The sequence below is a fragment of the Pelophylax lessonae genome (genome assembly GCF_965119305.1).
Source record: "Pelophylax lessonae genome assembly, chromosome: 10".
NCBI classification, from domain to species: domain Eukaryota; kingdom Metazoa; phylum Chordata; class Amphibia; order Anura; family Ranidae; genus Pelophylax; species Pelophylax lessonae.
The window spans coordinates 7389734-7417614 of NC_138777.1; the positions used below are offsets into that span (position 1 = coordinate 7389734).

Consider the following 27881-nt stretch of genomic DNA (forward strand, 5'->3'; position numbering starts at 1 on the left):
TCTTCGGTCTCCGGAGAGGATTCAGCCCCGAAGGTGCGATGAGAATCTGGCGGAGAACTCCGGATATAATCTTCTTTCTTCTCCACCTAGGATCAGGTCAGTGTCACTCTTCTGTGTTTAATGGAATTGTACCTGAGAATACATTACAGAGCCGTACAATGGAAGTTCTCAGGAAATCTATAGGGAACATCTGACAGACAGCCCCTCCCCCACTAGCAATGCATTTACTGTATAAAAAGTTAAAGGGTTTGCACACTCTAGCAATCATCTCCTCCTATTTGCTCCCTCTTCAGTAAATTTAAGTGTTTTGTTACATCTGTTTGATAACTGCAAAGAAAAAAAAAGTTTCCTTCCAGAAATGTGATCAGCTGACAACTTCCTGCGCTCTCTAACTGCCCCGCATCCAAACTGTTCCTGGTTGTCACTGAGGACTACAGAATCTCCATCCATGTTACTGAGAAGAGGACTCGGAGTCTGGAATAAAGTGTTTGTAACCCTAAATAAAAAAATAAAAAAAATGATCCTGTTCCCTTAAGCTGCAAAAGACCCCCCCCCCTTAACCACTTTAAGACCGGAGGATTTTCCTGCTTAATAACCAGGCCACTTTTTTCAACTTGGCACTGCGTGACTTTAACTGACAATTGCGTGGTCACGCAACGCTGTACCCAAACTCAATTTACGTTCTTTTTTTCCTACAAACAGAGCTTTCTTTTGGGGGTATTTTATCACCTCTACACTTTTTAATTTTTGCAATACTAATAAAAAATGAGTGAAAATTTTGCGAAAATATTGTTTTTTTTTTTTCAGAATTGTCGCTCTTTTTTTGTTTATAGCGCAAAAAATAAATAGCACAGGTGATCAAATACCACCAAAAGAAAGCTCTATTTGTGGGAAAAAAAACACATTAATTTTATTAAGGTACAGTTTTGCACGACCGCGCAATTGTCAGTTAAAGTAATGCAGTGCCCAATCGCAAAACATGGCCTGGTCAGGAATGGGGTAAAACCTTCCGGTCTTAAAGTGGATAAAAATACGCTCAAAGAGAATTTTTTTGTCAAAGACATGTAGCTAAATACATTTTGGCCTAAATATGTGACAAAAATTGAATATATTGGATAATTTTTAACTGTCAAAGTAGAAAATGTCAATTTTTTCACATTCTGCTATATGACCTTACCAAAAAAAAAAAAAAAAAATGTAAAAATCAAAATTTTTTAACATTTTAGGCCAATTTGTTTTCTGCTACACATTTTTGGTAAAAAAAATAAAAAAAAATTGCAATAAGCGTATTTTGATTGGTTTGCCCAAAAGTTATCATGTCTGCTAACCACAGGAAAGATTTATGTCATTTTTATTGTTTTTTTTTTTTTTTTTACTAGTAATGGCGGCGATCTGCGATTTTTAGCGGGATTGCGACATTGCGGTGGACATATTTGACTCCTGACTGACACTTTTGGGGGGACCAGTGACATTACTACAGTAATCAGTGCTAAAAATATTCACTGTTACTGTAATTATGACACTGGCAGGGAAGGGGTTAACACTGTGGGTGATCAAGGGGTTAAATGTGAGCCTAGGGGAGTGATTCTAACTGTAAGGGGACGGGGCTTGTGAAATGATCATAGAGACCTTTGATCCTATATAGAAGGATCACAGGCGCTCTGTGATCATTCTAGAGAGAAGAACGGTCAGCTGTGTTTACAACATCCGACCGTTCCTCTCTCTAGGCGGGGAGTGATTGCGGGTGGCCGGCGGCTCAGATTGCCGAGTGGGGGCGGGAGCTCGCTGTTGGCTGCAGGCCCGTGACTGTATACCTCAGTCGGTTCGCGCAGGAGGGGCTAAGTAAAACTGCAGAGGGCCGTCCTGGAACAGGTTAAATTAACCACTTCCCACAAATCTATGTACCTGTATGTCGGCTCAGAGAAGTGGTTGTGGCGGGATGATTTGCAGCTGCAGGCATCACCCCGGTAACTTTTTTAGAGTCGGCAGTCGGCTTTCAGAAGATAGTAACCGATGCAGCTCAGAAGCCGATCAGCCATTATCCCAGCAAGGGAACCCCCCCCCTCCTGCTGCCTTCCGTGGCTCTGCCTGTGTCATGACGTCACTTCCGTGACGTCATGACACAGGCAGAGCCACGGAATACATTGAAGTGCAGTGGAGGGGTTTGGTGTCTTTTAGACCCCAAATCCCTCCATAAAGAGTACCTGTCACTGCCTATTACTGTCACATTCCCCCCCTATTCCTCCATAAAGAGTACCTGTCACTGCCTATTACTGTCACATTCCCCCCAATCCCTCCATAAAGAGTACCTGTCACTGCCTATTACTGTCACATTCCCCCCCAATCCCTCCATAAAGAGTACCTGTCACTGCCTATTACTGTCACATTCCCCCCCAATCCCTCCATAAAGAGTACCTGTCACTGCCTATTACTGTCACATTCCCCCTGATCCCTCCATAAAGAGTACCTGTCACTCCTATTACTGTCACATTCCCCCCGATCCCTCGATAAAGAGTACCTGTCACTGCTATTACTGTCACATTCCCCGATCCCTCCATAAAGAGGACCTGTCACTGCCTATTACTGTCACATTCCCCCCGATCCCTCCATAAAGAGTACCTGTCACTGCCTATTACTGTCACATTCCCCGATCCCTCCATAAAGAGGACCTGTCACTCCTATTACTGTCACATTCCCCCCGATCCCTCCATAAAGAGTACCTGTCACTCCTATTACTGTCACATTCCCCCCGATCCCTTCATAAAGAGTACCTGTCACTGCCTATTACTGTCACATTCCTCCCGATCCCTCCATAAAGAGTACCTGTCACTCCTATTACTGTCACATTCCCCCCGATCCCTCCATAAAGAGTACCTGTCACTGCCTATTACTGTCACATTCCCCCTGATCCCTCCATAAAGAGTACCTGTCACTCCTATTACTGTCACATTCCTCCCCGCTCCCTCCATAAAGAGTACCTGTCACTCCTATTACTGTCACATTCCCCCTGATCCCTCCATAAAGAGTACCTGTCACTGCCTATTACTGTCACATTCCTCCCGATCCCTCCATAAAGAGTACCTGTCACTCCTATTACTGTCACATTCCCCCCGATCCCTCCATAAAGAGTACCTGTCACTGCCTATTACTGTCACATTCCCCCTGATACCTCCATAAAGAGTACCTGTCACTGCCTATTACTGTCACATTCCCCCTGATCCCTCCATAAAGAGTACCTGTCACTCCTATTACTGTCACATTCCTCCCCGATCCCTCCATAAAGAGTACCTGTCACTGCTATTACTGTCACATTCCCACCGATCCCTCCATAAAGAGTACCTGTCACTGCTATTACTGTCACATTCCCACCGATCCCTCCATAAAGAGTACCTGTCGCTCCTATTACTGTCCCATTCCCCCCCGATCCCTCCATAAAGAGTACCTGTCGCTGCCTATTACTGTCACATTCCCACCAATCCCTCCATAAAAAGTACCTGTCACTGCCTATTACTGTCACATTCCCACCAATCCCTCCATAAAGAGTACCTGTCACTGCCTATTACTGTCCCATTCCCCCCCGATCCCTCCATAAAGAGTACCTGTCGCTGCCTATTACTGTCACATTCCCACCAATCCCTCCATAAAGAGTACCTGTCACTGCCTATTACTGTCACATTCCCACCAATCCCTCCATAAAGAGTACCTGTCACTGCCTATTACTGTCACAAGGGATGTTTACATTCCTTCTCACAGCAATAAAAGTGATCAGCTTTTTTTTTTTAAACAGTGCTAAAAATAAAACCGCATACATAAGTCGTGCCCGCAAATGAAAACTGTGTTCAAACCACACATGTGAGGTATCACCGCGTTTGCCAGAGCGAGAGCAAAAATTCTAAAAAAAACCTCCCCTGTACCTCTAAACTGATAACCGTTTAAAATTTTCCGGAACGCTGCACAGTATGTAATGGCACGCTGATTGTCCAGAATGTCATCAAATCTGTATTCTTTTAAAGTGGTTGTAAACCTCAGACATGAAATGTGAACAAAGCATATCCCTCCCCTCTGTGTACTTGTCTCCATCCAGAGCACTAAGTGTTATTTCTGTCTGCTGCTTCCTTCCTCTGCTATCTGCATGAGTCACTTCTGACAAGTTTTCCTGACCCCCAAGAGAAAAATGGTGACAGGGGAGGGACCTCCAGCAGACTGACAGCTCCACCTCTGTTCCTGTGTGCTGTGTGAAGGATGGGTGTCCCTTCTCTCCAATCAGCTCTCAGACCTCTACTAACTGAGCTCTGCAGAGTGTAACTGAATAATCTGAATGATGAAGCATTGACTGCTTTCACATATTGATGGTTTTAGGAGAAGTCCTCTGTAATTGTCGTGACTCATTTTAATTGTATTTTTTAGCTGATTTTCAGGTTCAGAAGTTGAGAGTCACGGGGAAAGATTCTCCTGTTAAAGGCCTTGTGGGAGAAGATGTCACCATCCCGTGTCTGCTATCTGGTGTCCGGACTCCGCTAAATTTATTAGTAGTTCAAGTTATCTGGAAACTGAAGTCACATGATGGAACCCAGCGCCAGGTTTATCATTTTGAAAGTTTCACGCACAGTCCGTCCAGATCCGGATCCCACATGGCCGACAGTGACCTCGTACAAGGCAACTTTAGTCTTTATATTCCCAGTGTTCAGATCAGCGATGACGGAGACTATATCTGCTCTGTGCTCGTCTCTCCTGATGATGGTTCTGCCAAATTTCCTCTGCATGTATCAGGTATGTAGTGATAACGTTCCAAACACCTATAGCTTTAGAACTGGAAATAACATAAAGCATGACAAATAACATAGCGGTAGTGACCTAAAGGCTCTATTCACTCCTGAGCGTATCGTTTTCAGGCTTTTTTTGGGCGTATTCCAGGTGCTTTTTCAGGTGTTTTTTGCAGGTGTTTGGAGGAAGACATCGACATCTAACAAAAACGCTTGTAATCTGCCAAAAGGAGCTCATGTACTTTTTTTCATATGTGAACAGGGGCCATTGAAATGAATGGGATTTTGCTTGTTGGCGATTTTGAGACTTCAGAGATGAGCGTTTTATGAGCTTAAAAACACTCAGGTGTGAACAGGGCCTAAAGGGAAATGTATAAGCAGAGTCTGAGCCTACTTGGATTATAATAATCTCACTTCATGTACCCTCAAAACATTCCTTAAAGCCTAAGTTTAGCTAAAAACACAAACCTAAAAATCAGCACAAGGGACATAACTTACAGTTAGTATCAGGCCCAGACTGATCATAGGGCACAGAGGGCACTTACCCAGTAGACCAGGGGTGCATGTCCTTCTGGGTCCCAGACAACTAGGCTGCTCCTTGACCCTGTGCCGCTCACCTAGCCTCTCCAGCAGCTCAGTTCAGCTGTCAGGGCTGGGGGGTGGAAACTACAGGTCAGCTGACCTGTGACCATGAAGAGGGAGGAGCTGGAGGAGACGCTGGACCAGAAAGAACGTAGTGGGGACCCGTGTGCCTGAATAGGACAAGCGGTGGGGCAGCTGCATTTAGAAAGCCCACTTCTCCTTCTATCCCTCCCGCAGGCATTCACAGGCTGCAGGAGGAAAATGGACAAATTGATTCTTCTAAATGCAGCTGCCCTAACGCTCCTCCTATCCAGCTTCCTTCTGCTGCCCCCTGTGCTCTTTGCCCCCCCCCTGTGATTTCAGGCTCCCCTGTGTGTTTTCCAGCTCCCCTATGCTCTCAGGCCCCCCTGTGCACTCAGCCCCCCCCCCAAGCTTTCAGTTTTCCCCCAGTGCTCTCTAGCCCCTCAGTGCTCTCTGGCCACCCCTATGCTCTTAGGCTCCCACAGTGCTCTCAGTTTCCCCCAGTGTTCTCTGGCCACCCCTGTTCTCTCAGCCACCCCCCCGTGCTCTCCAGCCCCTCAGTGCTCTCTGGCCACCCTATGCTCTCAGGCTCCCCCGATGCTCTCAGGCTCTCCCAGTGCTCTCCAGCCCATCTGTGCTCTCAGCCCCCCCCCCAGTACTCTCCAGCCACCCCTGTGCTCTCTGCCCCTCCCAGTGCTGTCTGCCCCCCCTGCTCTCCAGCCCCCCCCCTACACCAGTGCTTTCTGCCCCCCTCCCCACAGTGCTCTCTGTCTCTCCCTGTGCTCTCCACCCCCACTGTACTCTCCACCCCTATGCTCTCCTGTGCTCTCTGGCCCTCCTCAGTGCTCTCCGACCCCCTCTGTACTCTCCCTGTGCTCTACACCCACCTGTGCTCTCTGACCCCCCATGCTCTCTGCCCTCCTGTGCTCTCTGGCCCCCTTGTGCTCTCTGCCCCCCCAGTGCTCTCCAGCCCCCCGTGCTCTGGGACCCCCCATGCTCTCCAGCTCCCCCTCATGCTGTCTGCGCCCCCCCAGTGCTCTGTTTCCCCAGTGCTCTCCAGCCCCCCTGTGCTCTCAGTCCCCCCCCAGTGCTCTACAGCCCCCCTGTGCTCTCAGTCCCCCCCCCCAGTGCTCTCCAGCCACCCCTGTGCGCTCAGCTCCCCAAGATGATTGGTTCTCTGCGGAAGTAAGACCATTTACATTTCTCTGCAATACTGTATATTAGCACTGTAAGTACACAGAGGTAACTTTTCTGCTACATCGATAACACTCTGTATCAACTTTTTTGCAGTTAAACCTCAAAATGCACTGCCACGTTCCATGTCAATCGACCTCAGCCATGAAAATTCTCTTACAGTCAGTTGTGATGCCAACATGTTTTATCCAGAAACTATCACGATCCGGTGGGTTAAATATAGTAAAATTGCCGCCACCAATTTATCCCTGGACAGAGACACTTGTGCCAGATTGCCATCCAGGAACAGCGACGGAACATTTAATGTGACCAGCACAGTGATTGTGAGTCCGTCCAGCGTTGATGAAGATGGAGATAAATACTTCTGTATTGTCGGTCACCGATCCATGGATGAGAAAACTGCTCTCACTTTGATTCTGCATGTATCAGGTAACAATTATTGGAATGTCACGGCAAATTAAACCCATTCTACACATATGCTCCCCGACTCCCTTTCTGGAGATCACCCACTGTACTTTTTTATTTATTTATACATCTACCTCCTTCAGATGTCTTCAGGCTGGCCCTGTGATGTGCAGGGTCCTTTTTCTCTGAGCTTCTCCTGCTATGGGTGGTCCTCAATGATGCAGAGAGTAGGGGTGATGTAATCACATCAGTGCTACTCTCTGTTATTACATTATAAGAAGGGCGTTTAATGGGACTGGTCCATGACACTGCACTCACAGAATGTTCTCAGTCTTCCAGGTTAAAGTAGTTATTAAGCCATGCAACAACCTTTTAACAATCCCCTCTGCTATGTTAAATAATGTCCTCTGTGTACATTTGTTTTTTTATAAATACTGAGGTGCACCTGATTTCAGAGCGCTGAACGCCACTTACGTGACTGGCCGCCTCTCTCCTCTCTCAAGCTGACAGCAAAGTGGGCGGGGCTGAGAAACCCCCACTGACGTCAGCCAGGAGGAGGAGAGGAGGAGTGACATAAGCACGTGAGGCTCTCAGCCACGTTAGAAACGATCCGCGCTCTGAAATTAGGTACACAGCAGCATTTTTTTTTTAAAGAAACAAATGCACTGGGGACATTATTTACCATTGCAGAGGGGATTGTTGCAAGATTGTTGTATTATGAAACCAGTAGGAGGGGAGGATTGTGGAGTGGACAGAACTGACAGGCAGGGAGGGGAGGGGGAAGGAGGACAGAGGGAGACAAAGGAGAGCTGCAGATAGCAGCGGATGATGGAGGCACACAAACTGTCCACGGGGTTAGAGCTCAGCAGACAAGATAAACTGTGGTCAGTTTACGGGGGGGGGGGGGGGGGCATAGCCAGGCAGGATCAGCCAGGTATTTCAGGTGATACAGGAGGGCAAATTATACAGCACAAGCACTCTGTGCTGTGTAACATGCTTTAAGGCATGGATCCTCAAACTACGGCCCTCCAGCTGTTGCGGCACTAAACATCCTGTGAGGCATTGTAAAACTCTGACATTTCCAGACATGACTAGGCATGATGGGAATTCTAGTTCCTGAACAGCTGGAGGGCCATAGTTTGAAGACCCTTGCTTTAAGGTAACAGGATCCAATTTTTTTTTTTTTTTAGGGTAACAAACACTTTAAATGGTGCAGGTTGTCATTCAACTCAGTAGAATGAGGACATCTAGTGGCAAAAATTAATTACAGTGGGGAACAGTAATAAGGCTTTTTTTCATTTTAAACCCCCCTGCTGGAGAATTATATTTTAAAAAATTTGAGTTGGGTTTTCGGTGTCCACCCAACTTTCAGAAATCCCAGATCTTCCTGGAGATCTCTCAGCATTTTATTGAACTCCACACATCTATTTGTTTAAGTGAAGAAATTCTTGCTGCAGCCAATCCTTTCCTCAGGTTTTTTGAGGTTTGTAGCATGGTGATCGGACTGTGGTGATTAAAGCCTCGTACACATGCACCGATTGTTGGCCGACCGATCGGCCGTCTTTTGTCCAGTGTTGTTGTGTTGGTTGAAATGTGCTCTAGACTGCACACAAATTTTGTCAGCCAACAACAACCAACTGCAGAAGTGATGTCATGTTCTGGTCTACTTTTCGTGTGTTTTTTCTTCTCTGAGCATGCCCAGTCTTGATCATCACATTTTTGTCTGCCGAAATCTGTACTGACTGAGGAACAATCGGCCGTTCTGCTGACGGCCAACAAAAATTTTATAGCATGCACACCAGATTTTGTTCGGCTGAAAAGTTGCAGTCGGTTGTCGGAAGCATCATACTAACAAGCCGACAATCGGCCGATCGGACGTTGGTGGAAAATTTACGGCCAACAATTGGTGCGTGTGTACGAGGCTGTAGGCCAGGTTCACACATGTGCAAATTGAATGCGGGATCCGATTTCCCCGCATCCGATTTACATGGCATGTGAGTTTGATTGGCTCTCAGTGGAGCCAGTTCACACATGTCCGGGGTGGCCGCAGTCCAGAATTCAGGCAAAAGTCAGACCTGAATCGCACCTGAACCTGTGAACAGACATGCATCGGACACCAGGCATTAACCCTTGGCTGCACATGTGTGAACCCAGCCTTATACAATGGGGTTATTACCTGTGGTGGCAAAGATGCCCGGCTCAGCCAGCTGTTAGAGTTTGAAAAAAGTTATAAATGCTGTCAAATGTTTATTGTCAATATATGCAGTGATGTTGTCAGTGGCTTTCCATTAGAGCTGCACCATTCTGGATAAAATGAGAATCGTGATTTTTTTTTTGCTTAGAATAAAGATCAGGATTCTCGGGGTAACATCATCTTTTACATCATACTAAAACATTGGGCTAATGTTACTGTTTCGTTTTTTTTAAATTCATTAAAGTGTATTTTTTTCCAAAAAAACTGCGTCTGAAAGACTTCTGCGCAAATACAGTGTGACATAAAAGATTGCAACGAACGCCATTTTATTTTTTAGGGTCTCTGCTTAGTATATATATATATATATATATATATATATATATATATATATATATATATTGTTGGGGGGGTTCTAAGTAATTTTCTAGCAAAAAAAATACTGATCTTTAAGGCCCCTTTCACACACTCCGTCCGTCGGCGGACTCCGTTTTTCTCAGCGGGGGATCAATCCACCAATACCCGCTGAGCAGGCGGATGGCAGCTGTTTCTCTGCGCTGTGTGCGGAGACACAGCTGTCAGGTCCCCGCTGTTCTCTATGGGGGAATCGGATGGGAACGGACCGTCTGTCTGTTCTCATCCGATCCGCTGGACGGATGGAAAATAGGGTTTCCATCTATCCAGATTTGACGGATCGGATGTCAGCAGACATGTCTCCGCTGACATCCGATGCCTCATAGAGATGCATGGGGCATCCGTTCAGATCCGCCAAAAAAACTGACAGGCGGATCTGAACGGTCCGCCTGTGTGAAAGGGGCCTTAGTCCCGGTTCACATTTGTGCGATGCGGGAACGCTGCGAATATACAGCGTGTTCCTGCATCGCATCCGCACCCCTGGCAGTTCACACTGCCATATACGATACGCTGGGGGTGTCAATTAAAAGTTAATGACACCCCTAGATCAGATCACATATCGCAGTGCGATCTGAAAGTTCGCACAGAATCGGATCGTACTAGTGTGAACCCCCATGCGATCCGATTCTGCTGCGGACCAAAAAAAGGGCCCTGTGTGTGTTAGGTGCAATTGCAGTGCAAATTCAGCCATACAAACTGTATCACAGAGATCGCATGTAATTTTAGGAGTAGTGCGCTCCGAATTACATGCGATCTCTGGGATTGCACAAATGTGAAGCGGCACTTAGAGGTTAAACTGCCCTCACTACAGACAGAAGTTCATTGCTTTGAGCTAAAGGAAGGTAATGATACATTGTAAAACATTGTGTTTATAGTTATCTAGCAGTCCTAACAATGTTGATAAACATTTGCAGAGGCTCTTTTTTTTTTTTTTTTTTTGACAGCTGTGAGTGAGCAGGGAAGGCTCTGTAAAGCACCTTTCCGACCCGGTCCCTGTCAGTTTTTCAGGCGGACCAGATCGGATGCTCCATGCAGCCCAATGGAGCGATGGATGTCAGCGGATACATCTCCGCTGACACCCGCTGCCATCAGATCTGATCCTGTCCATGAAATCCGGACGGATGGAAACCCTATTTTCCATCCGTCTGGAGGATTGGATCAGATAAGATCTGATGAAAACGGACAGGCGGTTAGTTTTCATCCCATCCCCCATAGAAGAGAGCGGGTCTGACAGGTCCCTCTCGGCACATAGAGTGGAGACGGAGCTGTCATCCGCCTGCTTAGCGGGATCGGCGGAACGATCCCCACTGAGGAAAACAAAGTCCGCCTGGGTGCACCGCCCGTGTGAAAGGGGCCTAAGAATGGAGTACATGCTGTTTTAAGATTGTGAGGGGGGTGAATCGAGATCGCAATTTTTTAACGATTAATCATGCAGCTCTACTTTCCATGCATAAGATGACATGTCAATTATGTTTTTCTTTTATAGAAACTAAAATGACAATAGGAACCGTGATAGCTATCGTCATCATCGTGATTTTATCAGTTCCTCTGTCGTTGCTTTCTCTGAAATTATACATGTGGAAGTTTAAAAAAGGTAAGTTGCTTGTGTCGGCAACCCCAAAACTGATAAAAAAGTGTAGGAAATATCTTGGTCACTGGGACATCTGGACAGCTGGAAGCCGAGTAGCATGGAAGAGTTTCAAAGATATCTGCGCTTGGAAAAAAAGGGTTAAAATAAGCAGCTAGCACAATAGGTTGATAACACACTAAAATATTGAAAACACAAGGGCAGCGCCAATAAACTGAATATTCAACAGTGCAGTTCATAAAAAGTCCATACAAAGAATAGATGAAAGAATCCTCCACACACCACTGAGTGACAGTTTGGATGAAATCGTGTCACCAAACACAGTGGCGGATGGTGCTGCATGGGCCAGAGAGGGCAGCAGACGGACCACACCATACCCCCCCCCCCCCCCTGGACCACACCAGCTCCAGCCCGCACCCCTGGTCGCCGGCTCAGTCCCCCTGGGCAGGCGGCAGCAGCGGCTTCCCCCTCAGTCTCCTCCGTGGGCTTCCCCTGTGTCTCCTCCCTCCTCCTGCTCCTTGGCCAATAGCTTGGCTTCTCCTCTGCGCCCCGAGCCCACTCTTTTTTGAAGCCCATTAGAGCCTCTGGCTCTAATCACGTGCTTAAAAAAGAAAACATTAGAATCCATGCGTCCAGCGCCCCGCATGTAGGTTACATACCAGATAGTGCTGACTCTCAAGTTTTAGAGAAGTCAACACCAGCATAAATGTACAGAAATGGGGAATGATCCAGCAAAAAACCCAAGGTATCCATCCCAATCCATGGAATTGCAGTGTGGAACACCGATAAACCTCTTGAGTCACAAGGTCCAAGATACCCTCAGAATACAAATAAACTACAACAGCCCAGTCTAACTAAACAAGCTGATGGTTTATTAAAAGTATCGCACTTACAATGTCGCAAATAAAAAGAAGCGTGTGTACACATTCCAAATAGGCCACGGCTGTTAGCGTGCTTACGTCTCAACATCCCGACCCGCCTTACACGTTTCGTCAGAGGCTTCATTGGAAGACATCATTGGATGACATCCCCACCTGGAGCTTGTGATAATGGCCAAGTGGCTGCTTAGCTGCATTGTTTGCTATCACAAGAAAGTAGACTTCTGCTCTAAAAAACAGTGCTGGGGTGATGCTTGTCACCCCCGGTACAACCCCCTAAAGCCAAAGGATGCAAAATTACGTTAGGTTGTCCCTAAGGGGTAAATACCACCAAAAGAAAGCTCTATTTGTGTGGAAAAAATTATAACAATGTTATACTGGTACAGTGTTACATGACAGTGCAATTATTATTCAAAAGCTGAAAATTGGCCTGGACAGGAAAAGGGTAAAAGTACCCGGTAGGCAAGTGGCAAGTGGGTAAAGAAAGTTATATTAGTGTTATAGAGTAATTGTGTGCAGGCAGGGCCGCTGTTAGGGGGGCCCGGGTACCCATGCGGCCCAGACAGCAGGAGGATTGGTGGAGCAGAAAAGGAACAATGCCCTCTGTGTCACTCACCCAGCAACTGAAAGTTGGTTTCTTCCCTCCCCCCCACCCGGATTTCAGTTGCTGGTTGAGAGACACAGTGGGCCGGATTTAGGGGGTGCTCGGGTGCCCACCCAGATATCAGTTCTGCCCAACCAGATTTCAGTTCTGTCCCCTCACTGAGCTCCTTCTCCCGCCCTTACTTCCGCTCCCGCCCGCACTCACAGCTGGGACAAGGAGACAAGAGGCTGGAGCAGAGAGCAAAGAGCCCTGCACAAACACACACACAGTTTGATTGCCACCCCTATCCACATTTTCTGCTGTTGGGAGGTGAGCAGCCCATGGAGGAGATAGGGAGCGGTGTGTGTGTGCAGTGCGATCTACAGTAAGAGCAATCCTGTCCCATGTGTTGTATAGATGGATGCTCTTCTGAGGAGGAAGAGCACAACACAGCGCACCTCCTCCTGGCTTTTAGTGGCGTCAGTTGGGGGAGGGGGATGGAGGCTATTTGTGTTTGTAAACGTAATGGGGATTTGGGGAGGGGGGAATATGTTGGTATGGCAACGAGGGATTGGAGGGGGGAGGGATATGTGGTAGAAGAAAGAATGGGGGGGTGATGTGTGCTAGGAGGATGGTTTGTGGGGGGGGGTTGAACCATGAGAGGGGATGTTTGAGCTAGGAAGGGGTGGGGGATTAGTGGTTTTAGGGGGGAGGGGGGGGATTTGGGTATGGAGGAAGAATTTGTGCTGGGAATGGTAATTCAGAGGGGATGGAGGAGAGATTTGTGGGAATTTGTCCTAGGAGGGGGATTGAAGAAAGAATATTTCAGATTGGAGAGGAGTTGGGGGGAATTTGTGCCGGGGGGGGGGGGCTTAGGTAGGGAGGAAGAAGTTGTGCTGGGATTGGTAATTGAGAGGGGATGGAGGAGAGATTTGTTGGAATTTGTCCTAGGAAGGGAGATGGGAGAATTTTGTGCCAGGAGGGGGTGGGGGAATTTGGGCTAATAGGAGGGATTGGGGGGATTTGGGGGAGAAGGTTTGTGCTAGGATTGAAAGTTTGAGAGGGAAGGGGATATGTGCTAGGAGGGGGGGGATTAAGGTTGGATTTGAGCTGGGGGGGGGGGGTTGGGGGTTGTGGGGGCAAAGATTTGTGCTGGTAGGGGAGATTGGAACTGGGAGTTGGTGGAATATTCTGCATTATTGTTGCGGGGGGGGGGGGTTAATTTTGGCTTGAAGATGGAATTTATGTTTTTTTATGTATGCCGGAATGTTTGTGTCCACTAATAATGATTTCCATGTATTTTTTGTGAAAATATACTTTTGATGTTTTTGCATGGGTGGGAAGGGGTGGCTCTAGGAAGGGGGGGGGGGTGGTGATGGCGGCTACTGGGGGGGAGGGAGGAGGGGGGGTAGTAATGGCGGCCCCTGGGTAAAATGTATTGTCAGGCTCTGAGATCTGCGATGATGAAAAAGACTTGTAATCTGGAAAATATCCAATGTCTTCCGTTCTTACTAGTAGTGACCTATTAAAAGATCTGAAATGGAACAAAAAGAATGAAAGCTGCAATGATGGACTGTTTTCCATTATTCTGCTTTTGTGAATGAAATAAACATCTCCATTATTCTCATTCTTATGTTTTACAGAGAAACCAAGTTTATCATGGATCACGAAGGACGACAGGGTTTTTCACAAGGAGAAGGCAACTCTGTTCTTCCAGATCACCGGGTTCAGACCTAAAAAATGTTTGCTAAATCTATTTCTGGAAAACCCAAATTCTGAAAATGAAACGAACCACAAAGAGTTCATCCATTCATGGAAATCTACAGATAATCCTTCGTCTTCAAATTCCTTCACTGCCCCGGAATCGCTTACAGCTGGGGGTCGCAATGCCAAAGGGACTTCCATTATACCTCTGCTGGAGAAAGGCCTTGAGCGCAGTTTGCTGTTACCGGTAGAAATGAAAGCTGTGCTCACAAATTCAGATGACGGAACCTTCAGCTGTGATTGCTCCATTACTGTAACTCCCAACGCAGATACAGTCGACGGTGCAAAGCTTATTCTAGAAGTCCAACATCCTGCCCTGAAAGAGTCCATTTCCATACAGCGGACTCTGCAAGTCATCAGATGTAAGCGTCTCGTATGTAGGAGAATATATTTTCTCTAAAGGCAAAGCTTTTGTTCCCTTTCGGATAGAGTAAGGAAGGGTTGTAACCCCGTTAGTTCTAGTTTTGCCATCTGTGTCCCATTGAGGAGATTCTCCTTCATTTCCTGTTCCATAGCCATGAAAGGAAGTGAAAGGAAATCTCTTCAACGTGAGGGAATTCTTGGTTGTCACCAGAGCTAGTGATTTCCTAGATATTGCTTTTTCTGGTGACAACCCAAAATTTGGGATTTTCTTTCCTTTCACTCTCAGGGAGAATGGTCACCAAGACATAAAGAGAAACCGCAATCAAAAATTAACAGGTGTTCTAATCCTTCTTAAGGAGGAAGTAAACTTCCATCTATAAGTTTTACCTAGAGGCAGTGGTGACTGGTGCATTGGGGGCGCAGGGGCGCTGCCCCCCCTATCCATGCGTCCGGCCCCCTAATCTACATGCAGGGCGCCGGACGCATGGATTCCAATTGGGCTTTTTTTTTTAATCACTTGATTAGAGCCAGAGGCTCTAATGGGCTTCAAAAAAGGGTGGGCTTGGGGCGCAGAGCACTGCGCCCCAAGCCCACCCAGATGTATGACACTAGTGAATGAATATTCACTATTATCAGGAATGGGGTAAAATCTTCCAGTCTTAAAGTGGTTAAAAATACGCTCATTGAGAATTTTTCTGTCAAAGACATGTAGCTAAATACATTTTGGCCTAAATATATGACATATTTGAATATATTGGATATTTTTTAACTGTCAAAGTAGAAAATGTAAATTTTTCGCTTTTTTTTATTAATATCGCAAAAAATGAAAAGTGCAGAGGTGATCAAATACCACCAAAAGAAAGCTCTGTTTGTGGGGAAATCAAGGACATACATTTTTTTTGGGTACGGCGTTGCATGATCGCGCAATTGTCAGTTAAATTTGCGCAGTGCCAAGTTGAAAAAAGTGGCCTGGACGTAAAGCAGGAAAATCCTCCGGTCTTAAAGTGATTAATTCAACTTTAATTTTTCATCCATAAACAGATATCGCTATTAGGATTTCTGTATACCACATTAGAGATTAATCTACAGGTATTGCGCTCATTTTTTTTTTTTTTCTGATATTACAACTGCTTTAACTCTATTCAAAACGAAAAAATAAATAAATAAATAAACTATAAACTAAATAAAAAAATAAATAAAAAGTGTTGCCCTAGTTATACTTTGAATTAGATGTAAACCCTGGTCATCCTTGTGCTCTGTGTCTCCACCCAATTACTATATTGGTGGTAGTTATGGCAAAGCAGAAAAAAGTCCCCTTTCTCAAGCCTGAAATCCAATAGATAAAGCAAAAAACAAACATGAAAAGTTTAACATTTCTCATAATAGTATATTAACCACTTCAGCTCTGGAAGGTTTTACCCCCTTAATGACCAGGCCATTTTTCGATTCAACACAGCGTTATTTTAACGAAAAATTGCGCAGTCGTGCGACGCTGTACCCAAATACAATTGATGTCCTCCCCCCTCCCCCCACCCCACAAATAGAGGTTTTTTTTGGTGGTATTTTATCACCTCTGCGGTTTTTAGATTTTGCGCTATAAACAAAAAAGAGCGTCAATTTGGGGGGGGGGGGGGAACGCCATATTTTTTACTTTCTGCTATAAAACATTCCCAATAAAAACAAATTAAAAATCTATTTTTTTTTTGATCAGTTTAGGCCAATTTGTATTCTGCTACATATTTTTGGTAAACAAAAAAAAAAAAATCCCAAAAAGCGTATTTTAATTGGTTTTACGCAAAAGTTATAGCGTTTACAAACTACGGGATAGATTTTTGGAAGTTTTATTTTTATTTTTTTTAATTAGTAATGGCGGCGATCAGCAATTTTTTGCAGGACTGCGACATTGCGGCAGACAGATCGGACCCCTAACTGACATTTTTGACATTTTTTGGGGACCAGCGGCATTAATACAGTAATCAGTGCTAAATATTATGCACTGTTAGGGCTCTTGCACACGGTCCGCCTCCGTAGGCGGATTGGTGCTGCTCAGCGAGGATCGATCCGCCGATCCCCGCTGAGCCGGCGGATGACAGCTCCGTCTCCACTTGCAGTGCGGAGAGGGAGGTGTCACAGCTCCCGCTGCTCTCTATGGGGGATCGGATGAGAGTGGACCACTTGTCCGCTCTCATCCGATCCGATCCCTGAACGGATGGAAAAATAGGGTTTCCATCCGTCCGGATTTCACGGACAGGATCGGATACGGATGGCAGCGGGTGTCAGCGGAGGTGTCTCCACTGACATCCGCTGCCCCATAGAGCTGCATGGAGGATCCGATCAGATCTGCCTAAAAAACTGACAGGCGGTTCTGATCGGATCGCCCGTGTGAAAGAGCCCTTACTGCATAATAGACACTGGCAGGAAAGGGGTTAACACGGGGGGTGATCAAAGGGGTTAATGTGTGCCTAAATATGCTTACTGACTGTGTGTGTGTGGGAGGGGGGGGGCTCTGTGACAGGCACAGAGAGTTCGGGGGTTGTAGCTTAGCTGAAAATCCTGATCTCTCCCTGCCTGTGTGACAGAAGATCCGCCTGCTTTGTTTACATAAGCAGGTGGGTCTTCTGTCAGTTTCTCTTATGATCGCAGGAGGCCGGCTGCAATAGCCACCGCCCCTCCAACAGCCCGCCTTCCACTGTGTCTAAACCTCGACCATGAAATCACAATGAGACCTCGTGCATGAAATCACGTGATTCTGCTTAGCCAAGCCTCCCTGCCGCAGTAATACTACGGTGGGCGGTCGGCAAAAGGTTAAAATTAAGATGTTGGCTAAATCCATTTTTTTATCTAAGATTTTTTTTTATAAATCAGTTTATGATTTATTATATTCCAGAACCTATAATCTATAGTTTATTAGGAGGGCTATAGTTTTAGATAATAGCCTGTAGGTGGCACTAAAGTAGCTGCTTCCTCATACTAGTACATTTCTGACGGAAAGGGATACTTTGTTATTCCAAAGAATATAAATAATTTATATTATGTCTCCACACTTTAACCACTGACTGACCAGGCCTTTTCTGGAACTTTTTGTTACATTCGTTTTTTTTGCTAGAAAATTACTTAGAACGCCCAAACATTTAATTTTTTTTTTTTTTTTTTTTTTTTAGCAGAGACCCTAAAGAATAAAATGGGGATTGTTGCAATTTTTTAGGTCACACTGTATTTGTGCAGTGGTCTTCCAAATGCAATTTTTTGAGGAAAAATATACTTTAACCACTTTAGCCCCAGAGGATTTGGCTGCTCAATGACCAGGCCCTATTTTGCAAAAACGGCACTGCGTGACTTTAATGGACAATTGCGCGGTCGTGCGACGTTGTACCTAAGTGAAATTTATGTCCTTTTTTTTACCACAAACAGAGCTTTCTTTTGGTGGTATTTGATCACCTGTGAGATTTTTTTTTTTTTGCGCTATAAACAAAAAAAGAGTGACAAAAAAATAACAATATTTTTCAAATTTTTTTACATGAAATTCTCAAAAAAAAATTCAAAATCAAATTTTTTTAACATTTTAGGCCAATTTGTTTTCTACTACATATTTTTGGTAAAAAAAAAAATTGCAATAAGCGTATTTTGATTGGTTTGCGTAAAAGTTATTGCGTTTACTAACTACGGGAAAGATTTATGTCATTTTTATTGTTTTTTTTCCTTAACTAGTAATGGCGGCGATCTACGATTTTTTTTTGCGGGACTGCGACATTGCGGCGGACAGATTGGACCCTTAACTAACGTTTTTGACATTTTTGGGGGTACCAGTGACATTACCACAGTAATTAGTGCTAAAAATATGCACTGTTACTGTAAAAATAACACTGGCAGGGAAGGGGTTAACTTTATTGGTGATCAAGGGGTTAAGTGTGTCCCTAGGGGTGTGATTCTAACTGTTAGGGGGTGTGGCTAGTGAAGTAATCACAGAGACATACGATCCTACATAGCAGGATCGCTTTCTCCCTCTCCTGTGGAAGATCACGAGTGGCCGGCGGACATCACAGTCACCGGTCACACACGCTGGCTAGGCAGGGAACAAGCAGGGGTGGGAGCGCGACGCCGGCGTCGCCCGCTTGCCCCCTACAGGCTCTTTGGCAAGCGACCTAGTACTACATCACTTTGCCTGTAAGCAGCTGCGTGCCGCAGTAAATGTACAGGAGGCGGTCGTTATGTGGTTAATGAAATTTAAAAAACAAAACAGTAAAGGTAGCCCAATTTTTTTGTATAATGTGAAAGATGATGTTACACCGAGTAAATAGATACCTAACATATTACGCTTTAAAATTGCGCACGCTCGCATTTTTACATATGCGGGCAGCGGGAGCTACTTACTTATGTGTTTGCTTCTGCGCACGAGCACAGAGGGATGGAACACTTTAAAATATTTTTTTTATTATTTATTTTACCTTTTTTTTAATGTTTACACTTTCCCTTTATTTTTATTTTTTATCACTTTGTTTCCTATTACAAGGAATGAAAAACAGCCCTTGTAATAGAAAAAAGCATGACAGTTCCTCTTTATTGAGAGATCTGGGGTCAAAGAGACCCCAGATCTCTCATTTACCATTAAAGCAAAAGAAAAAATAAATGTTGACACTTTGACTTTAAAAAAAAAAGATCCTATTTTTAAGCCTGGGAACTGGAAGCAGGGGAGGACTGGGCCAGGGGGGCAGGGGGGCAATTGCCCCCTGGGCCACCCTGATGACCCATAAAATGGCTGCACCGCTTCTGCCACAGACATGCCTAAGGATTCCTGACGAAGAAAAGTAAAAATTCCCTGCAGCTGACCTATTAAGTGGGGGTTGAAGATAAGGACAGAGCGCAGGCCTCCACCCCCCCTCCCCAGCATGGATGGTGTACACTGTGTCTGAGCAGAGGCCGGTTCCATGCACCGCTGGAGACTCTCTTCCTCTGGCCAGCCTTAACCAAGCTGTCCCAGAGCTATCCCCAACTCTGCTGGTCAGGTCGGGAACCCAGATTCGGCCAGTGAGTAGAGAGTACCTGGAGCTGAGCTTAAGCCTAGAATGGGGGTCAGGAGGAGGCTGTGAAGAGGAAGAGTGGGAGGGAGGCCAAGTCACTGTACCATGGGCCTCTGGTTTGCACTCGCCCCCTGGGCTGAAAGCTGCAAGTCAGCCCCTGACTGGAAGTGACGTTGAAGGTCACGACGGTCCTCCAAGGACATAGAGCTGAGTGGGGGACATCTTGCCCTCACTCCACTTCCGGCCTATCCATCCAGTTCATGGGATTGCTTCTGGGTTTACCGGTGGCTCTGGTAAACCTGGAAATGACCAGAAGGCAGAGGGGGGGGGGCACCTCTCCTGCCTCCTCCTCTAAAACTAATCCCGTGGCGAATATGCAACCAGAATCTTTTTTAGCAGATGCCGAATCACCCACAGTGAAAATTGATACCAGGGTTATAGCTGCTGCCATATATACTGTTGGCTGCCAGCAACTGGTTTTTAAAGTATAAGATTATAGATTAAACAAATTTATATTTTTTCTTTTTTTTTATAAAAGCAGTTAAAGATTTATTAGGGAATAGGCTGGTGTCATCCTGGCTACCACATCCTTAATGCGGATAATCAGAATACATCGCACAAGGGCGGATTTTCATTTTTATTATAAATACAGCTTAACAATAATTTTTCATCCAAGTGATATAAAAAGAAAATAATAAAAAATATATATTCGCAGTTGTAGTTCAGTTTACGGTAACCGCCATTAGAGAGTTTCAACATACTCCCAGCTGCTGAAATATTGTTTGTTTCATTGTTAATTTGAGCTCATCTATAATCACCTGTAATAGAAGTTGTGTTTATTACAGTAATTAAAGCACCAGCTGGGAGTGAAAAAAAGATGCCTTTCCCCTTGACGCTTTTCCTATAAATAAATTCCGATTCCTCGAGTGTCTCAATGAGATAGTATTGTAAGAAAGAGAAATATATAAGAATTATGAAAATCATGTACTGCATAAATGATTGAAGGGGGCATATTATATTTACAGTATCTCACAAAAGTGAGTACACCCCTCACAATTTAGTAAATCATTTATTATATCTTTTCATGTGACAACACTGAAGAAATTACACTTTGCTACAATGTAAAGTAGTGAGTGTACAGCTTGTATAACAGTGTAAATTTGCGGTCCCCTCAAAATAACTCAACACACAGGCATTAATGTCTAAACCGCTGGCAACAAAAGTGAAAAAGTTGAAATTGGGCCCAAAGTGTCAATATTTTGTGTGGCCACCATTATTTTCCATCACTGCCTTAACCCTCTTGGGCATGGCGTTCACCAGAGCTTCACAGGTTGCCACTGGAGTCCTCTTCCCCTCCTCCATGATGACATCACGGAGCTGGTGGATGTTAGAGACCTTGCGCTCCTCCATCTTCTGTTTGAGGATGCTCCACAGATGCTCAATAGAGTTTAGGTCTGGAGACATGCTTGGCCAGTCCATCACCTTTACCCTCAGCTTCTTTAGCAAGGCAGTGGTTGTCTTGGAGGTGTGTTTGGGGTCAATATCATATTGGAATATTGCCCTGTGGCCCAGGCTCCGAAGGGAGGGGATCATGCTCTGCTTCAGTATGTCACAGTACATGTTGGCATTTATGGTTCCCTCAATGAACTGTAGCTCCCCGGTGTCAGCAGCACTCATGCAGTCCCAGACCATGACACTCCCACCACCATGCTTGACTGTAGGCAAGACACACTGCTCACCTGGTTGCCGCCACACACACTTGACACCATCTGAACCAAATAAGTTTAGCTTGGTCTCATCAGACCACAGGACATGGTTCCAGTAATCCATGTCCTTAGTCTGCTTGTCTTCAGCAAACTGTTTGTGGGCTTTCTGGTGCATCATCTTTAGAAGAGGCTTCCATTTGGGACAACAGCCATGCAGACCATATTGATGCAGTGTGCGGCGTATGGTCTGAGCACTGACAGGCTGACCCCCCCCCACCCCTTCAAACAATGCAGCAATGCTGGCAGCACTCATACATCTTTTTCCCAAAGACAACCTCTGGATATGACACTGAGCACATGCACTCAACTTCTTTGGTTGACCATAGCGAGGCCTGTTCTGAGTGGAGCCTGTCCTGTTAAACCGCTGTATGGTTTTTGCCACCATGCTGCAGCTCAGTTTCAGGGTCTTGGTAATCTTCTTATAGCCTAGGCCATCTTTATGTAGAGCAACAATTCTTTTTTTTAAGATCCCCAGAGAGTTCTTTGCCATGAGGTGCGATGTTGAACTTACAGTGACCAGTATGAGAGAATGAGAGTGATAACACCAAATTTAACACATCTGCCCCCCATTCACACCTAAGACCTTGTAACATTAATGAGTCACATGGCACCGGAAAAGAAAAATAGCTGATTGGGCCCAATTTGGACATTTACACTGTTATAAAAGCTGTATACTCACTACTTTACATTGTAGCAAAGTGTAATTTCTTCAGTGTTGTCACATGAAAGATATAATAAAATATTTACAAAAATGTGAGGGGTGTACTTACTTTTGTGAGATACTATATATATATATATATATATATATATATATATGTATATACTGTATATATTCTCAAGAGCAGTTATACAGGATATCAGAATGGCCTCAGGAGCAGTTAATATTTTATCACAGCCAGTGATCAGCTTTCGGGTAAAATTGATCCAAGTGGCTTCACAGCCACCTGATCACTTTTACAGGGTTCCTGACACCGCCTTTCCTGTTCCACAGGTCAGCTCAGGGCCAGTGCAAGGATTTTGATCTATTCAAGCAAAGGTGCATTTTGAAGCTCATGACCAGGAAGTGACATCATTGACGTCACTTTCCAGTCTGTGCACAGGAGAAGGAAGCTCAGTAGATGGAGGTCCACTGAGCTCCCGCTGCTCTTCCCAGCGACACCCGCCATGACTGCACTGGGCCCGCAGGTGGGACAGAGGAGTCCGGTAAACATGGCGGAGGGAGGTAGCATTTCATGGCAGTGGTTGTGAAAGCTGACAGAGGGCTTTACTGGTGTAGTGGCAGGAAGTGCGTAAATAAAAACAAATGTCTGCAGAACCGTTAAAGATTTGAATCCCAGCAAGTGGTGGAGAATTCCGATTTTACCACCCCCCCCCACCCCCCCATGCTGGCAGCCTAGTGTGGCTTCCTAAGCTGCCTTATGGTTCCATCAGCCCTGGGTCAGCTGCCCACAGAGGAGAGGAAGGAACATCCATTCCTCCACCTCCTCTATTGCAAATAAAGCCAGAAGCAATGAGGATTTTGGCACTTCCCGTTTCAGTTTGGCACTGGCCAGAGAAGCAGCCAATCAAACAGGCACCTGTGTTGCTGAGGAAAAGAGCTTGCCACATCATGCTGCATATGCAATTCAGTAAACCTAGAGGGTCCGGGCTTGCTGGTCCGGGGTCACCCAGGCCCATCCCAGGCTCTCTGATTTCCCGGTTTCACCTACACAGAGTGACGGAGAAAGCTATTCCCCCCAGCGGCACACTCTCTGTTCAATCCTCCCTCTTAGCCTAGTACAACCCTCCCTTCCCTTCCCTGCCCTGCTCAACTGTGCACATGCACACAAGGTGGAGGCAGGCAGACCACACTGATCTGTTTGTGAATTTGGAAGCCAGTGGGCCTGCTTAGCGGGTCTCTGAGTTTCCTCTTTTACATACAAGCCCACCATTTTCTCCTGATGCATGGGGAAGTCAAAGGTGATAATGAGGAGGCCCTAGGTCAACCTTTGCTTCAGGGCCTGCAAGCTAAAAGGTACACCTCTGGATCAGAGGACATATGTGAAACCAGAGCGCTAAAAACCTCCAACACAGGGGATGGGTATGATGAGTCAATTAAAAAAGCAAGGAGAAGGGGGAGGGGGGGGGAGGGGGAGGGAAAAGGACAAAAGCAAAACACTAAATAATGAGCACCTGAGGAAAGAGCGCGCCGGGTACATCGACCCCGCGCATGCTCAGAAACGCGTCGTGCCTGCCGTTCCTTTGCTGTTTGAACTCATCACCCCTGGTGACGGGAGAGCGTCCATCCATCCACGGAACCTTGCAGCCGTCGGTCACTTCCATCTGACCGCTCATCGTACACTGAGGCGGGAGGCTGCCGGCTTTATTTCCTCCCATTAAACATCTACTCAGCCACGGACGGCGCTTTGGATTGGACATCACCACCTCCCTCCCCCCAGAGGATGCTTTAAAGATCTGATGATGTTACACAGCCTGACTTTCGCTTATGTCTTGTGAGTTACTACACACATTGCTTCTTATGTATTATTAAACTGTCTACACTTAGAGCGCTTCTCCTTTTTGTTTTTTTTTTTTTTTTTTTTTTTTTTTTGTTTTTTCTGGATCAGAGGGGTTAGATTGTTGCCTAAATATGGCCACATGGCCATATTTTCTCAAATAAGGCCACTGGCCATAAATTTAGAAATTATTTCACCTCTATCTCCAACCTTTCCTTTATATAGCTGATGACAGCGCAGGGATCTACAATTCACCTAGTGGTACTGTTGGGATCAGTTGTGTGTCTGGGTGTGTTTTTTTTTTTTTTGGGGGGGGGACATCATGACTGACAATGGATTTCCAATGAGGGACATTTTTTGGGGGATTTTTATTTTTTAAATATGGACTTGTCAAACAGTTGGGTGTTTTTATTTCCAGGTTAAAACTCTCTTTTTGTGAATGATTAGGGATACCATTCACGTAGTAGGGCTGAAACTGAGGGCCCTTCTAAGCAGGGTATACATAGACCAAACATCTACCAGGTCAGCAGGAACTGGCTGAATTTCAGTCCACGTGTACCACTGTCTGTTCAACAGAAGCCAGTTTAATGGTCAGCTGCTGATGGATGGTCATGCTGGAAAACCAGCATTCGATCAGCACTTGAAGCCAAAGGGTCTTTGTATTTTGATTTTAGGGGGCCAGACGCATGGATGGGGGGGCGGCGCCCCTGCACTCCTAATGGATGGGCCGGCCGCCACTGGTTAAAACCCCTTCAGTGACTTACAGTAAGTCTCTTACCTCGGATCAGGCTCCGCCGGCACCCCTGTTAGGTTGTGCCCTAGGTGGCTGCCTAGATCGCCTTACTGGTAGCGCCTGCCCTGCATAGAATGCATTCCTAACCTTCCTAACCCCCATTATGTTTTTTCTTTCTAGTTACACCAACGGTAGAAATAACCATAAAGAAGGGGCAGAAGAAGGATGACATTAATGTAAATTGCAGGGTAAAGTGGACTCATCCAAGCTATTTATATATTACTTGGCTGAAGATGAAAGAAAATGAAAATAAACAATCGTCGATTTGCAGTTTTCCGAGAAGCGTTGGTCGGGGAATAGACGGCCGTTTGTGTCACATCATAGCAGACCTTGAAGAACACAATGACCATGTCAGTTTTTGCAGCATTCTAATACTGAATAAATCCGGATGGAAAGGAGCACAATTCACCTGCACCATCCAACATATTCATACAGGAGTCTGGAAGACGGCAGAAATACAGTATACAGGTGAAGGTGAGTGGGAACGCTATGACAATAATATTATTAGAGGTAGCCACCATGGTCCTCATACGTCTGCGCTTTCCAGGAAGTGGTTCAAGTCTTAAAGATTTGTTAAAACAAATAGAACTAAGCTTCCTTCCTCCTCAAACAATAATGAATACATTAAAATTAGAGCGATTAATATGTGATAACACAACCAATCCCTCAACCAGCGCTCAAAACAGAGAAATCCTAAATATTCACCTCACAAAATATGTGATTTTTTGTAGCTGCTGCTATAAAGTAAATGAAATGAAAACCACATATGTTACTCTACCAATAAACAATCAAAGATGGTCATTGGAAAGGGAACATTAGCAGCGCTGAAAAAGTCCTTATGCAAACGTCCTTGCAAACGTGTAATCTCTCTTAGGGCGTTACCAAAGTAATACCTGTACTGGTGGCAGGAACTCCCATGTAATAAACATGGAAAAAAGAGAGGGGGACTGAACTGCGATATCACTAAAATAAGATTTATTAGATAAAATATCCCCTTCTCCCCTCATACAATGCACTTACAATCAGAAAGAAAATTCAATCATAAACATCTGAAATTGATATTCTGAGTGAAAGTCACTGCAACTCGCTAATGAGACCACAAAGCTCTCACCGCCCGTCCTTATCACTTGGTTTGCGGTGATTCCCGGGATCGTGTGCACGGCGTCTGGTTGCCAAGGTAACCGCGTTCTCATGCTCTGACACGTTTAGTCATCACGACTTCGACTGAGGCCCTCAGAGGGGTGCGCTATCTACACGCGTTTTGTCATCACGACTTAGACTGAGGCCCTCAGGGGCATGAGCACGCGCCATTGCCTTAAGGATGAATCACAGGAGGTGTGGTGAAGGCGCATGTCGTGAAACCTTTGTTTGTGAACACATCAGTGATGGTGAAGGAATAAACACTCATGACTAAAAAATCATTGGACTGTTATTTATTTAACATAAGTCTGTTTGTGATAATAAGGACTTTTTCAGCACTGCTAATGTTCCCTTTCCAACAACCATCTTTGATTGTTTATTGGTAGAGTAACATATGTGGATTTCAATAATGAATACACTAAAAAAAATACCATAAAATTTACCATTGTATATAAAAAATAATCAGCGCAAACTATTTCTTAACCTGTTCCCAACCGCCCGACGCAGTTATAAGGCGGCAGGCAGCCGCTCACAGGCAAATCGCCATAGCTGTATGTCGCTCTCGTGCACGAGGCTAGGGGGCAGATTAGGGGCCCCCCCTAATCCATGCAAGGCGCCGGATGCATGGATTCCAATGGGTCTTTTTTTTAAGAAGCACAAGATTCTAGGAGGCTCTAATTGGCTTAAAAAAAGGTGGGCGCAGAGCACTGCTTCCGAAGCCCACCCAGTTGTGTGACATTAGCGAATTAATATTCACTAATGCCTCCCTGTTTCTCCTCACAGCCAATCAGGAAGCAGGTGCTGAGTCCCGATTGGCCGGGAGTCCTAAGACCCGATTGGCTGCGAGTCCTAACTCTTGATTGGCCGGGAGGAGAATCGACTGCCAGGACTCCGGAGGAGACGCAGGGATGAAGACAATATGTACAAAATAGGGAACACAGATAAACAGGGTAACACCGGAGATGCAAGGAGGAGGGGGGAACTATGACTGGGATCAGGAACAAAGGAAGTGATATGTGGCAGCAGAGTACAGGGCAGGAGCAAGATCAGGACTGGAAACAGGATCAATGGCAAGCAGTATCTGGCTAGCAAAGCAAAACACTGAATCAAGAAGTATTGGTAGAAAAGGAACTAAATACCCTCCCAGCAGCTAGCATCAGATGAAGACTGATTTCTGGAATCTGCAGGCTGCTGGGAAACACCTACTGGTGGACATTGGAACTACATTCTTCCATTCTGGGAAGCTCAATGCCACCAGCAGGTGATCCAGGTAATGATACTGCAATGCTGGGTCACTGCTCTCCCAGAGACATCTATGAGGGACACAGACAGACTCAGGTGAGTTAAAAAAAAACCTCTTTAGAAGCATTTATTTAACTATTGCCAAATGATGGGAACAGGATTGGAATAACTGGAGAACAATAACATTTACCTGGAGATCGGCTTTGTGACTGAATTATTGTAAAACCAAAGTTGTTTTTTTCTCCAAGCTAAATCCATCTTATAATGAGTGCTTGCAGTTTATTTCAGGATACTTTGACAAGTAACACGTTTGCTTTTTTTCAGATGAGAGCTTATCCGGACGGGAGAACATCAACCTACTGGAAGAACTATAGCGCTTTCTGGAGACAGAACATATAGATGTGGATGGATCTGAGAATACAACTGCTCCTCCATCATCATAGAAAAATCATGAGCAGAATCCTCACTGGACTGCAGAGTGCAGCAAATTGGATGGTGTGGTGTCCTGGTATCCAACCGGCATCCCTTTGGTGTACATTATGAGATTTGAGGGTCTCAGTAACCAGTGGTAGGCTATTTCCCTGCCTAGCTGGTTACTTAGACACGATCAGTGTTCAGCCTGAAATAACAGGATGAAAAGTGTTCCTGTCACATACCTGATAGAATGATGAGGTTGGCCTC

The 27881-nt window shown here is 45.4% G+C and overlaps 1 protein-coding gene across 1 annotated transcript; it reads left to right on the forward strand.

Moving 5' to 3' along the window:
- Positions 1 to 27574, forward strand: LOC309565493 (uncharacterized protein; the record flags this gene model as incomplete). The annotated part of the gene is made up of 7 exons (XM_082270463.1): positions 1 to 96; positions 4408 to 4770; positions 6657 to 6989; positions 11057 to 11164; positions 14263 to 14745; positions 24939 to 25292; positions 27525 to 27574. Exons 1-7 carry the CDS (start codon positions 39 to 41, stop codon positions 27572 to 27574), a joined length of 1749 nt encoding a protein of 582 aa, XP_082126589.1. The 5' UTR covers positions 1 to 38.
- Between the last annotated feature and the right edge of the window lie 307 nt (positions 27575 to 27881).